Raw genomic sequence first — 14,690 nt, 5'->3', positions numbered from 1 at the left:
AGACACATCTGTAATGGCTTAATAAATACAAAAAGGGAAATGGTTGTGTATCCTTATTACTACATGAGTATTTTCTTCTCACTTGTTTCAGAGAGAGACATTTTTTTTGTTTTCTAGCCAGGCAGTTATCCCAAACCAACAGACAAAAGCATACCTGTATAACCCATTTGCCAGAGCACATCTGCCTGCAGGGTTTGAGCAACTTGCCGTGGTATAGCTCTCAATAAACGCCTGCTTGAATGTCTGCCTGTTGCATGCCAAAATCCAGAGCCTAATGATAGGCTTGCTCTTCTCAGAGGACGAGATGACTGCCATTTTTGAGTCCATCTGGTTTCATTGCATGGCAATGTAGGATCAGCTAGATATAATTTGGATGGAGAAAAGAAAAACAAAACACATTTTATTTTCTATACTATGAAATATATAAACATGTTATTAGTACACGTTAGCCCTACTGTGAACAAAAATTTTAAACAGAAAAATTTTCACTTTTCAGACATTCGTCTGACCCAAATTTGATTTAAATCCTTAATATATCCTCTAAATACAAAAGCTTCATTTTAAAAGCTAATTACTACAGCTCCTATACTGAATATATTACACACGTTTAACTTAAGCATGTTAATAAATTAACTGAAGTCAATAGGTGAAATCCTGACCCCATTGAAGTCAGCAGGAATTTTGTCCATTAAATCCCTAGTAGATTGAATCTATAACATACTGTGTTATGTCACAACAGAAAATACAGCTTTTAAACCGAATTGAATCCTTGATCACACCTCAGAATAGGTATTCTAAAATAGTGATAGTTTCACAGTTAACGGGATGAGCCTTTATCAGAAATAAATCATAACGTCCAGAAGTCACTGTATTCTCATTTGTATAACATACTCCTGGGGGATTTCTGTGCCATTTGTATAACATATGGGATTTCTGTGCCAAAAAATTAAAAGTTCTGCGCACAATATTTTGAAATTCTGCAACATTCTGCATATTTTATTTGTCAAAATAACACAATATAATCACTTCAGTTTCAATTATTTTGGTAATTTATTTCAAAATACCTGTCAACAAATATGTCAATAATAGAGACAACAGCAAAAAAAATTCCCCAAGGAGTAGAGAGTTAAAGAAACCCCAACAACCCAGTTCCAGATGGGGGGTGCTGGAGGGAGCTGTGTGGGGCTCCCAGAGCCCAGACACCTGTACTCCCATCCCTGCAGTGCCTAGCTGCGGAGCAGCCCCCGGCACAGACACCAGCACCCCCAGAGCCTTTACTTCACCCAGCTTCTTTACTGTCTCGCCGGGGACATGGGGTGATGCAGCCGTGCCCTTCCTCACCCTCTGCCAGAACTGGCTGGGTCTCCCAGGCCCTTCCCCATCCCCAGGAGAATAAGGATCAAAGAGCGTGCAGCCTCCAGCCCCGCCAGGCTGGACGCTCTGCTCACTGTGCTCTGCAGAGTCCAGCAGCCCCTAGTGGCGGCCAGAAATTCTGCAGGGCAACCAGGGAATTCTGCATTCCGCAGTGACGGAGAATCCCCCCCGGAGTAGTAACACTAATTTTGTGGGACTGGAAAAAGCCTACTGATTTTTTAAAAATTAACTTAGTGCCATCGGAGATTAGGAACAGCTCTTTTGAAGGATGAATATACTTACGCTCTGAATACTTGAGAGAGCGAAATACTTTCCGCTGGGGGGTTACTCGTTTGATGTTTGGGTGGTCTTCTAGTGTCAGTACTCCATCCTTCTGTTTCTCTTTGATCTGGATCACCTCAAAATCACTAGGGTAGTCACTGGCTGGGTTGTTGCGAGGTACAATCCTCCAGTTCTCTATATCACTGTTCTGCAGTGCACTTGAAATAAATTTACTTCTAGCTTTAGCTGTAAAGTATCCATTGAAAGCCACAATATATTCTGCAAGCAGAACACCACACGTTAGAAATGACATTTCAACCATACATTACAAAAGGCACATCTATACCACCACCAAGAACTGAATCTTCTTCCTTACTATCAAAACAAATGTCTCCACCTCCCAAATGAAAATATTATGATTCCATTACTAAGAATATTATGGTAACTTGGATTTACTATTTATATAGGTTATGATTTTCAAAACAGTCTAGGGGTTTTAAAACACATTAGACAAATATCGTACCTTCCATTAAAATTAATTATGCCCAGACTGTTTGGAAAACCTCATACATAGCTTAGTTCAGAAACTGTCACGAAAATATAAAATACTGAACACTTTTTGTTTTATATGGCTTTTTTGCTGTGGAATTTGTAAAACATCCAGAAAAAATATTTAAATTGTCTTTATATCTGCATTTTGATGTGCATTAAAAATAAGCCAACTAATGACGATGTCAGAGACAAACCCGTTCCCTCCAAAAACAACCTTCTAAACAATTTGGAACCATCAAATTGTGCACACTGTTAGCCTACATAATCCCATGATATTTTTACCATTAGCTTGTCTCCTACTCCCACCCCCTCCTATTATTTGTCATGCTTTCTTTATGTATCTTGTTTTCAGTTAGACTGTAACTGAAGGGGAACGGGACGGAACCTTCCTATATGACTGTAAAGGACTTTGCACAACAGGACCCCATATCTGATTGGGGTCTTTGAGCACTATGTTAAGACAAATAATACATAAATCATCAGCAGCATGTATCTAAACTTTAAACACATTTTAAAAAACTGGATTCTTTATTACCATGTTCTACTACTGTCGAAGAGAATTCCACTTTCAAAGTAAGACGAGAGCATCCAGGACATAGGTGGGCCTCATGAGAGGAATTTCCTAGTCTTGTACCCAGGTGTTTTTTGCCACAGAGTAAAATTACAATCAGGATCAACCAGATGTTTGCAAACTTCATGGTCATAAGAGAATATGGTTTCATTCCAAAAATTCCATATATTCAAATGACACGTTTTCTCTTTATAAATTAGTTCAATTTTGTATCAATAAATGTTGCCTTTGCTGTGCTGTTCAACTGGATAGTCTCAAAGTTTTGTCCAAGTTAAGCAAAAATCTAGATTTCATGGTTTTTTGAGGTTAAGCCTAGTAAACAGGCTTATTTCTTTCTACGTTTTTTCTCCATTTTGGATTAAAGGATTCTCTCACTCAGAATGTGATAGCTGAGTCCTGTACTCCATTTTTTGATGGGAAAGGTAAGCCCAAAGTAGAATTAAGCAAGTGTTTTGCAATCCGACCTGTAAAATAAACAAACCCACCAACAAAAATTATTTAGATTTGCAAACATACAAAAACGTATATTAAAACAATAACTGACATTCAGCAATTATTATCGGAGAGAAACCATTTCATTTTAGATTATGCCCCCCAGCAATAGGAAGAGTTTGGGTGGGGGTATTGGCCACTGTTGCTGGCCAATGGGAGCTGCAGAGCTAGCAGTGCGCGGAGCTAGGAGCTAAGGGGGGACATGTTGCCGCTATCTGAGAAGCCGGGGAGGGAACCTGCCAGCTCTGCCAACCTTCCGCCCCAGCACCAGCAGGGGTTCTGGGCTGCTCACCCTCGTGGAACTCCACAGACCAACCCCCCGGCACCCTTCGGACTGACCCTCCCACCCCAGCACCTGTGGCACTCCCAATATGTACTCAGGGATATAGTACAAGTCATGGATGGGTCACAGGCCATGCATTTTGCATTTTTGTTTACTACCCGTGACCTGTCCATGACTTTTACTACAAATACCCATGACAAAAATGTAGCCTTAACTATGGTTAGCAGAGATGCTAACAGCTGACCAAAGCACTCCAAACATTTCACTTTAGCTGGCCTTGCTTTCTACAGATACTCAGAGTAACTGGTCATCAGTTGAGGGAACAAAAAGCAAACTATGACTTTGGTTGTGCTTTAATTCATACTATTACAGAGGTTATCAGCCAGATGACTCCTATAAGTTATCTCAATGCTTGTTTTAAGTATGTACTGGGAGAGGGTAAGCTGATTTTACAATGTTACACATTTGCGCAATACATATGATAAAAAATAATAATATGTGGACATTTAGCTAAAGTGATTTTCTACTGATGTCAAGAAGTTTTTCTTGTATGTTTCTGCAGCATGATTTTCAGTACACCATATTTTACTAGACAGTGCACTAAAAGAGGTAGCACAATATGTACAGAAACAACAGATATTCTTCATTTAAAACATTCTTGGATTTGATCATGAAATAGTGATTGAGAGTAAACAGGGAGCAACTTGCACAATTCAACTTTTGTTAAACTGATTTCATCACCTAGTCTCGAAAAAGATGATCAGGAGAATGTAAATTCTCCTCCAGACATATATTAGGGTGCTGAATTGCAGGAAATATTGTTCAAGTATGTCTCAATAAGACCATTATGGAGTGGCAATGTGCTACATGCAATAAAATGCCCACTAACAAGGGACAGTAATACCACTGTTAAAAAAACTGGTTCAGAATACTGAAAAAACAAGATCTGAATGACAAACTCCTTGAAGAGCTTCAGAGTTTGTGGAAATTATTAAAGACACAATTAAAGGTAAACCATGTGCAACTTCTATAGGCATCTTGCATAACTGTAACAGGAAGCAGAAGTCTAAGAAGAAAGTAGCTGACGTTGTTGCTGATTTAGATATTCCAAAGCATCTCACTCAAGTTGAGACCTGAAATAAATGTCCACCAGAACTGAGACAAATATTTTAAGGCTCCTCAAGGGCAGCTGCATAAACCAAAACATTGGTTGGCCTGTCCTCCATAGAGTGTGTGGCCAAACTGAAGAAAGGCAAGGTGATATTCACCAACACATGCCCAAGGGATAATCTACTGAACATCATTAATATAAAAATTAAAAAATATCAGGCAGTAAAAACTGAGGTTGAACTACACCTCTACCCCAATATAACACTGTCCTCGGGAGCCAAAAAATCTTACCGCAATATAGGTGAAACCACGTTATATCCAACTTGCTTTGATCTGCCGGAGCATGCTGCCCAGCCCCCCCAGAGCGCTGCTTTACTGCGTTATATCCAAAATTGTGTTATATTGGGGGTAGAGGTGTATTTCAAAATAGAGATGAAGTGCTGCAAAGACTACTTACAATGAGCGAAGCATTTAACAACAACTGGACTGCAAGGAAATTATGATGGTTTACTCAGTTTCAGAAATCAAGTATCAGAGGGGTAGCCGTGTTAGTCTTACATCCGACGAAGTGGGTATTCACCCACGAAAGCTCATGGTGCAAAACGTCTGTTGGTCTATAAGGTGCCACAGGATTCTTTGCTGCTTCAGTTTCAGAAATTTACAGGAAGGAGTGTGTGCGATTGCTATGGAAGGGAAGGAGATACGGTGACTTCCCACCTCTCATAGACTCATAGACTTTAAGGTCAGAAGGGACCATTATGATCATCTAGTCTGACCTCCTGCACAATGCAGGCCACAGAATCTCACCCATCCACTTCTAGAACAACCCCCTGACCTATGTCTGAGTTATTGAAGTCCTCAAATTGTGGTTTGAAGACCTCAAGCTGCAAAGAATCCTCCAGTAAGTGACCCATGCCCCATGCTGCAGAGGAAGGCGAAAAACCTCCAGGGACTCTGCCAATCTGCCCTGGAGGAAAATTCCTTCCCGACCCCAAATATGTCGATCAGTTAAACCCTGAGCATGTGGGCAAGACTCACCAGCCAGCACCCAGGAAAGAATTCTCTGTAGTAACTCAGATCCCAACCCATGTAACATCCCATCACAGGCCACTGGGCATACTTATCTGCTGATAATCAAAGATCAATTGCCAAATTAATTGCCAAAATTAGCCTATCCCATCATACCATCCCCTCCATAAACTTATCAAGCTTAGTCTTGAAGCCAGATATGTCTTTTGCCCCCACTACTCCCCTTGGAAGGCTGTTCCAGAACTTCACTCTTCTAATGGTTAGAAACCTTCGTCTAATTTCAAGTCTAAACTTCCTAGTGTCCAGTTTATATCCATTTGTTCTTGTGTCCACATTGGTACTAAGCTTAAATAATTCCTCTCCCTCTCTAATATTAATCCCTCTGATATATTTATAAAGAGCAATCATATCCCCCTCAACCTTCTTTTGGTTAGGCTAAACAAGCCCAGGTCTTTGAGTCTCCTTTCATAAGACAGGTTTTCCATTCCTTGGATCATCCTAGTAGCCCATCTCTGAACCTGTTCCAGTTTGAATTCATCCTTCTTAAACATGGGCTCTCCTATTTCTTTACCACAATGCAGTGTTCTATGTGTAGTAGTTAAAATTTCCCTCCAAAAGAACATGAAATAACACTATTTAGTGTATGATAGGTATATATTCTCACATTATATAATATCCCTCTACCAAGCACCAATTATGGTAATTTACAGGTAATTTTTAAAGACAGACTTTCATTCCTATGCATTCGAAATTGATCACTGAAAGATGACCTTTTATTTGAGCAAAAACGTGCATATACTCCAACCTATGCACATGCACTTTCTGGGTTAGCATGTGACTGCATGCACGTTCTAGAATTTTTACATACAACCCTGTTAGTCTTTGTGCATGTGGGCAGATTTTGGATTCTTCAAATTGCACACACAGAAGTGCTAGATTTTTTTTTTTCCTGTGTGTGTTGGTGTAATTTTTTTTTCTTTTTTGAGCGGGGGCCAGACAGCAAGTTTTTATGAAATGTACTTAATATTGTAAATACTGTAGTATTTCTTCATTTTTTCTCATATTATTAATTATATTAAATTTGCTCTCTGGCTTATACTGTATTACGACCATTAATTATATTTTTAAAAATCCTTGGTAATTATATATAAAATACACAATAAAGCACGTAATAATGGTTTAATATCAACAGTACTTTGGGGTTATGACTAAAGCTTGCTGGGCTTTCTTTTTCTTTTGGAAAATGAAAATTTGTGAAAACAAAACTATTGTGTGAAAGGGTGGATTCCAAAAAAAGTCACTGTGAAGATTTCAGTCTCTCTCTCTCTCTCTCTCTCTCTCTCTGGCCTAATTAATATAATTATGCAGGTGGAACAGCTTCAACAGGAGAGATTGAGAAAAACAAAGATGCTGACTCTACAGATGGGTAGTTTGGGTACTTGCCTGGGGTGCAAGAGACCCAGGTTCAAGTCCCTAATTCAGAGTCAGACTCTCCCCTGTGAAGCTGTTCTTCTTTGTATAAATATTTATATTCCATGGGCCAAACAGAGAGACAGACTCACTCTGTGCTCACCCAGGTCTATGTCCTCACTAAAAAAATCAAACAGAGCAGAGACTTGAACCTAGGTCTCCCACCCCTTTAGCGTCCTAACCTCCAAATTATTGGCTGTGCCTGTGTTTCTATTTTTCTGCAAAATATTTGGAAAGATCTCAGTTTTGTCCAGATGCAGAATGAAAACCAATTCTGAAACCTTCAACTTCTTTTTTCGTGAAGAAAAATCCATTTTCTGGTCCGCTGTAGTTAGAAGGCGCTATGTAAAATGCAGTGCTGTCGTAAAACAAATGTGCATTTAATAATCTGACTATTGTTGCTCCTCCATAACGAGTTTGAAAATGTTATAAAAATAAATACAAACTTTATAAACTGAAAAATAAGGCTTTTCACAAATTAGTGAAAATGTTGGTCAAAATTTAAAAGTCTGCAACTTGTCAAATACACAAATCTTATTTAAGTCAGTGGAAGCTGCGTACAGCCAGCACTTTTGAAAATCAGGCCACTTTTACCGTCATGCACAAATGTGGGTCTGAAGCATAACTTCAAATACTAAAGTTTTAAAACTTTGCCCTATACTACACCATTTTGCTATTTGTGGCGCATTTAAACTGACTAAACGGTACATGTTACAGAAGCTTGTTTTATGTACTCTAATTCATTGATAACGTTACTTTGGCCTGGTCTACACTACACAGTTAGGTCGATGCAACGCAGCTTATGTTGACCTAGCTGTGGATGTTATCTACACTTAAATTTCACTTCTGCTGATGTAACTGCCCCACTACACTCACTTTATAACACCACTTCTCCAAGTGGCATAGAGTCAAGGTCAATGTAGTAAAGTCGACACAGTGTCAGTGTAGATAGTGTGTTACTTACAGTTGACTGTTACTGGTCTATAGGAGCTATCCCATAATGCCCCCCCGCTCCTGCGTCGGGGGGAAGGGAGAAGAGGCTATGTGGGCACAGCTCTGATCCAGCCATAAAAACGCAGACATCTATGAGCAGTTTGCTTGGGGCATGGAGGAGAAGGGCTATAAGAGGGACCACCAGCAGTGCTGTGTGAAAGCCAAGGGAGGCCAACAATAGATCTGGGGTGGAGCCACAGACATGTTGCTTTTACAAAGAGCTGCATGCCATCCTCAACAGAGATTCCACCATCACCTCCAAAAGCCCCATGGATATTTTGGAGAAGCCGGAGTCACAGGTCCCCACCATGAACAGTGACCAGTGATCCAGCTGGGGACAGGTGACCGGGTGATCGAGCTGGGCAGCGAGCCAGGACATGTTTTGACTCCACTGCAGCCTAGCCAGTCCTGACAGTCAAGCACGTGCGAGCCTGATGCAGGGAGAGGAAACCACCGACAAGTATGCAGTTTGCTTTGAAATTACTGAGATGGAACCCCCAAATTAGCAACACACGTCTGTCAATTTACTCTCTTTTACTTGTGCTAAAAGAGGTAATGAAACAAACGAGATGTAATATTGCTTTCTGCTTTTCATTCCCCTCTAGAGTTAGGCAGAGGGGGCCATGTGAAGCAGTTTGTTTGTGTGTACTGGGATGTCCTGCAATATACACAACAAAAATAATATGAAGGAAGAGCATAGGCACATTTGACCCCCAAATAACCATGCTTATTAACTACAGGTCTCTCACAACTTACGCGCATTTAACATGCGCGATTTCAGCTTTACGCTGAAAGGCCTGGAGTCCCGGAGGGGGCGTGGCCTCAAGATTTAAAGGTCCTGGGGCATCAGCTGTGGCTGGGAGTCCCAGGGCCTTTAAATCACTCAGGGAGCTCCCAGCTGCAGAGGTGGCTGGTAGCCCCTGGGGCGAATTAAAGGGCCCGAGGCTCCAGCCACCATGGAGCTTCGGGACCTTTAAATGCCCCGCCCCCCCCCCGTCCTGCCGCCGGAGCTGCGGGCGGGATTTAAAGGGCTCCTCCGGACTCCCCACCAGGGCGGGAAGCCTGGTGGAGCCCTTTAAATCCCGCCCACGGCTCCGGGAGGGGGGGGCATTTAAAGCCTGCGGAGCCCTTTAAATGCCCCCTCCCCCCGTCCCGCAGTCCGGAGCTGCGGGCAGGATTTAAAGGGCTTGAGGTTCTGACTAGACGCAGTTTTTGCTTTACGCGATAACCGCGGAACGGAACCCCCGCCTAAGATGCAACAGACCTGTATGTACAAACACATAAAAATTAGCTGAATGCATGCTGCAGTTCTGATTGGTTTCTGATGGCTTACAGAATGCAGTGAGCACTCTAGAGGAATTGCAATCCACTTAAAGGGATATTACTCTATTGTAATGCACTACAATTAGTTGAACTAGTGAGTGGCTTTAGTGTTGCACTGAGACTTGTGCAGTTGCAGTGTGGCTTGGTACACTTTGATTTTTTTTTAGAAATGGGAGAACTCTTCATTTGTGGCTGGACCATCTCCACTTCCTTAGTCATAACTAAGACTGCGTGTCTGTCACAGAGGTCATAGCTTCTGTGACCTTTGCAGTGGCCGGTGCGGCTGGCTCAAGGGATTCCTGAGCTGGGCAGCCCCTGGGCTGGCAGCAGTAGTTTGAGTGAGGGAGGGGGCTCAGGGCTGGGGCAGGGGTGCAGGGCGGCGCTTACCTTGGGTGAGGGGGGTGCTCCCCAGAAGTGGCCAGCATGTTTCTGACCCTCTTAGGCGGAGACACAACCCCCACAGCTCCCATTGACGGTGGTTCCTGGTTAATGGGAGCTATGGAGCCAGCACTCATGGCGGGGGCAGCACACGGAGCCCCCTCGGCCTTCCTTCCCCCTAGTAGCTGCAGGGACATGCCGGCCACTTCCGAGGAGCTGAGCAGAGCCAGGCAGGGAGCCTGCCAACTCTTCCCTACCCCAAGCACCCCTCAGTGTCCCCAGACCGTTCCCCACAGAGCACTCACTGCCCCCCATCCCAACTTTTAGTTACAGGTCACTGGCCATGAATTTCTGTTTACTGCCCGTGACCTGTCCATGACTTTTACTAAAAATACCTCTGACTAAAACATAACCTTCGTCATAACAAATGTTGGGACAAATTCATAACAAATGTATTACACATTTAAATTTTGATAAATGTAGCTATTTTCCTGTTCACAGTTTGTTTAGAAACCTTTATGTGTAATCATAGACTTCCTAATGTCTAGATGTCCATATAATTTCTGTGAGATCGTTACAGATCAATTTGCGACAAACTAGTTAAATACTTTAGTGAAAGCTATTTGGGAGAGTTTACCTCAGAAATGAAGCTTTTGTTATGGATAGAACATATCCCAGCTCCTTGAGAACCATCTGATGGTCACTAGAATGGGTCACTTCAGGTGACCCAATATTTGTTTTTTCACATACAGTCAAAACCCAGCTCCTTATTCAAACACCACTTAACTGTAAAAGTGGGGTGAAGGAGTGACTTGGCAGGATACTGCTCAGGAACAAAGCTTTGGGGTGGGAGGGTGGCATGTCCCAGTTCCTTCACTACAGTCTGACATCGTTGGCCACAGGGACATGTCACTTGGGATGTCCCAAGAAGCATTTTGTCATGTACATTCAGTTGTTAGCTAGCTAATTACTGGTTCTGATGATCAAAATGTTACTGTGATGGCATTTCTAACAAATTACCCTTACCCTGATGGATGTTTGAATAGTTTGGGCCTTTGAATAAGGAGCTGGGAAAATGGAAACAAACCAACTGCAGGCTCGTTGAGAACCGTTCGCCGCTCTCCCCAAATCCCCCTCCCTAACACAGCCCTACATGCCTCCACCAAGCCGTTATGCAGCTTCTTCACCCCGCGAGGCCCCCTCACCTCAGCAATGCGAGACCCCTTGTCCCCATATATGTCCCCCATGGTTCCCTCAGCCCTTCGGGCCCCGCTGGGGCCAGGCCTGCGGCCACCCCCTCCTCACGCGCACACAGCACAACCGTAGCTCTCCCCCTGCCCTCTGTGGCCCCCCACAGTCCGCTCCATCACCCCTCCCCCTGGTGAAGCGCCGCCTCCCGAGACGGCAACACCCGCCCTAAGTCGCCACCCCCCGCCGCCTCTAACCGTGTCTCCGCCGACGCACCGCGCCCAGGGCCTCCACACGCCATTTTGAGCCGTGTTTACTAACAACGTCTCGCGAGAAGACGGCGGCCAACAGACTCGGGAACAAGACCTGACGCTCAACGTCGGGAGTGGGGGGGAGGAGGGAAGAGGCGAGGCGCATGTGCAAGACTCCGGAGCCGTTCACAGGACTATAGGCGCGCATGTGCCTCGGAAGTCTCGCGAGGCTTGGGGCGGGATGCAGGTCTTGCAGGGTAGCTGTGGGTCACGTGGGTGCAGGGCGAACCCACAGCAGCCCGGGGCTCGCCTCGGGCAGCCGCCACCGTGTCCTCCCGGGGACTCGCGTGTTCTCCACGCTGCCGCTGCCGGGAGGATTTGAGCCCCTCCGTAGTGCCCTGCTGTGGAGGGCCTGGGGGGACAGAGCAGAGCAGGGCTGCTGCTGTGCGGGTGTAACGCCTGCGTGGGTGGCAAGTTTGTAAAAAATTTGGTGGTGCCCAGAACCCGCCCCCCAACTCCGCCCCCACCTGCCTAAGGCTCTGCGAGGGGGCTTGGCGGGGGAGGTCTAGGGTGCAGGAGAGGTGCAGGCTTTGGGATGGAGTTTGGGTGCTGGGTGCAGGCTCTGGGCTGGGGCAGGGGGTGGGTGTGCAGGAGGGGGTGAAGGGTGCAGGCTTTGGGATGGAGTTTGGGGTTGGGAAGGGGAAGGAGTTTGGGAATAGGAGGGAGTGCAGGGTGAGGGCTGTGGGGCGGAGGATGTGGGGTTTATGATGCAGGAGGGGGCTCAGGGCTAGGGAAGAGGGTTGGGCTGTGGATGAGGGTTTCATGATGTGGAGGGGCTCAGGGCTAGGGCAGAGGGTTGGGATGTGGGGCAAGGGCTGTGGATGAGGGGTTCATGCTGCGGGGCTAAGGGCTGGGACAGAGGATTAGGGTGTGGGGATGAGGTGGGGAGGCGGGGTTCATGTGGGGGGAGGCTCAGGACTGGGGCTGAGGATTAGGGTGCAGGGGGATGAGGGCTCTGGCTGGGGCTCAGGATTAGGGTGCAGGGGGATGAGGGCTTCATGTTGCATGGGGGGGCTCAGGGCTGGGGCAGAGGATTAAGGTGCGAGGGGATGAGGGTTCTGGCTGGGGCTGGGGGATCATGATGAGGGGGCACTCAGGGCTGAGGATGAGGATTACGGTGCGGGGGGGATGAGGGGTTCATGATGTGGGGGCGCTCAGGGCTGGGGATGAGGATTAGGGTGTAGGGGAATGAGGGCTCTGGCTGGGGCTGAGGATTAGAGTACAAAAATAAGACCAGCTTTGTTCTCTTCTGACTCTGGGAGAGTGAAGGCTCCAGCTAATATATATATGATAAACAGCATTACAAGCTTCTCTGCTGCCACTATACTTTAAAACTGATCTGGAAGGACCACTTCTGCAAATGAGTAGTGCATTGCAAATACACGGGTATCTACTTTAGATTTGCAAATGGGGATATCCATGGGACCATTTCTGCAGATACCAGCACAGATAGAGATACAAATTTTGTATCCGTGCATGGCTTTGACGGTAAGAGCAGGGTAGGCAGCTGAGAGCAACCAGCGTGTGGATCCTCCACCTGCCCTGGGCAGAGGGCCTGGGGCAGCAGCAGGGCAAGGGGCTGCTCAGGCCCCATACCCAGAGCAGGTGGAGGGTCTGCCATGGCTCCCCCCAGCTGTCTGGTTCATACATAATCAGCTAATTATTTTTAAGCTAGCAATGATGCACAAGCTGGGGGAAGGGAAACAACTTTCCGCTCCTACACGAGTCTTGACTGCTTGTAGTTAAGAAGAAAAGTATTATCTTCTATCAGTTGAGCACATTTAATCTGGAATTACTCACAAATATTGAATCCCTCGGTGGCAATTTTAGTCACTTTTTCAGTTACAACCATAGTTTTATGACAAAGTATATTATTATAATTAATGAATACATTAAACAGTTTTTATTTGACAGTATAGAGATAGTTTCATATATATATTGTGTCTTGGAAAGCTGTACAAAGATGCACTATATACAGTAGGGTTAACTAGAAAGCTTTAACTTCACTTTATCACTTGTACAGGTAGATTCCCCTCCCCACTTTAAATAATTTAGTAATTTAAATTCTAATGAAGGTCAGAAATTGACGACACTAGCTAAAGCAGGAAATCACATTAGAAAGAGACAGTGCAAGGTTCTTCGCAGTGCTATCCCAGTGCAAGATATGCATTATTTTGCAATACAGACAACAGATACTTGAGACCAAACTAATGTCACAAATGATCACAACTTAATTTGTCTTAAACATGGGCAGCCTAGTCCATCCTTAACCTACTGTTTCTCTCACTTATATCTAATTCTTTGTTTTTGAAGTGCTCTGACTTGGCTGTTTAATTTCTAAGGAACCTTTATTTGATGTTACATTCACATGATATTTATATCACATTCCTTTTTTAGTAATTAATATTTGTGGTATTTAACTTGATTTCAATTACTTTTCAGAAGTGTGTAGGCTTTAGCTGCATTTGCCATTTGACTTTTATAAAAATCAGTACCATAAATTAAACTTCTGATTTAACGTTTTTACATATAGTTTGAGAGTGGGCAAAATTAAAGAGTTTGTTTATTCACAGGTCACTGCCTAGGACCCCAATTCCTGCAAAGACTTTAGGCCCATACTCAAACTATTCACATCCTTTTCATGTGCTTAAAGTTGAAGTTTTTTTGAAGAACCATTTTATCAGTGTTTTCTTGAAGACAAAAGTTTGTCTTTCTTTAATAAAATGTGTAGTTTGTTTACACCATTTTTGCATGTACCCACACTTACCTAAATCAATCTTGTTCATGAGCATGAGTCAATACCCAAACCATATAAGCTTATATGAAACAAATAAATTAGAGTTGTTGGACCCAACTGAATTTCACTCTAGGCAGTAACTCAGCCAGCCAATTGCTAATTAGCATTGCAAATATACTGAGTCATAAAGCACTTTGTCTCATTTTTATATAATACAAACCTTTGGGAGGTTTCACAGTATGAACTATCTGTATATTGGACTTTAAAGATATCTGACCAAAAATACCACAAGATATGTTTTAGAATTAGCCACCTTGTAACAGGTTTGTAATTAGTCACATCGGCACCCATCCTTTATTCAATGGGCTGAATTCTAATCCCCCTGTATGGTAAGTGGAGTTGGGTGGAGGGGGAGAATCCTGCTTTCCGAACCCACAACTGGCATGAAGGAGTCAGTTTTATTTTGCAGCCACAACTGCATCAGCTGGGTCCTATCAGAGGCTATAACCTGCTATATTGCCCTCCACCATGGGGTTTTGGGCAATGGATAGATGTAGTTTTTGGACCCATGTGAACTCTCCCCCCATGTTGCTGCCAAGAAGCACTGCTCTGCTGTAA

The 14,690-nt window shown here is 44.1% G+C and overlaps 1 protein-coding gene across 2 annotated transcripts in view; it reads right to left on the bottom strand.

The window, feature by feature from the left end:
- The window catches only part of MBTPS1 (membrane bound transcription factor peptidase, site 1), a 43,618-nt gene extending 32,193 nt beyond the window's left edge, over nt 1-11,425 (bottom strand). Inside the window, exons 1-5 of one of the 2 annotated variants that reach the window (XM_039503403.1) lie at nt 11,282-11,366; nt 5,101-5,326; nt 2,723-3,222; nt 1,657-1,914; nt 155-358 (exon numbers count right to left, since the gene is read on the bottom strand). In XM_039503403.1, coding sequence (XP_039359337.1) covers nt 155-358; nt 1,657-1,914; nt 2,723-2,909 — 649 coding nt within the window. In that variant the 5' untranslated portion in view covers nt 2,910-3,222; nt 5,101-5,326; nt 11,282-11,366. Of the gene's footprint in view, nt 1-154; nt 359-1,656; nt 1,915-2,722; nt 3,223-5,100; nt 5,327-11,281 lie in introns of both variants that reach the window. The other variant, XM_039503402.1, reaches the window with a different exon arrangement.
- Between the last annotated feature and the right edge of the window lie 3,265 nt (nt 11,426-14,690).

The sequence above is a fragment of the Mauremys reevesii genome, linkage group 16 (genome assembly GCF_016161935.1).
Source record: "Mauremys reevesii isolate NIE-2019 linkage group 16, ASM1616193v1, whole genome shotgun sequence".
Lineage (NCBI taxonomy): Eukaryota > Metazoa > Chordata > Testudines > Geoemydidae > Mauremys > Mauremys reevesii.
This window is presented reverse-complemented; position numbering and strand designations above follow the sequence as displayed.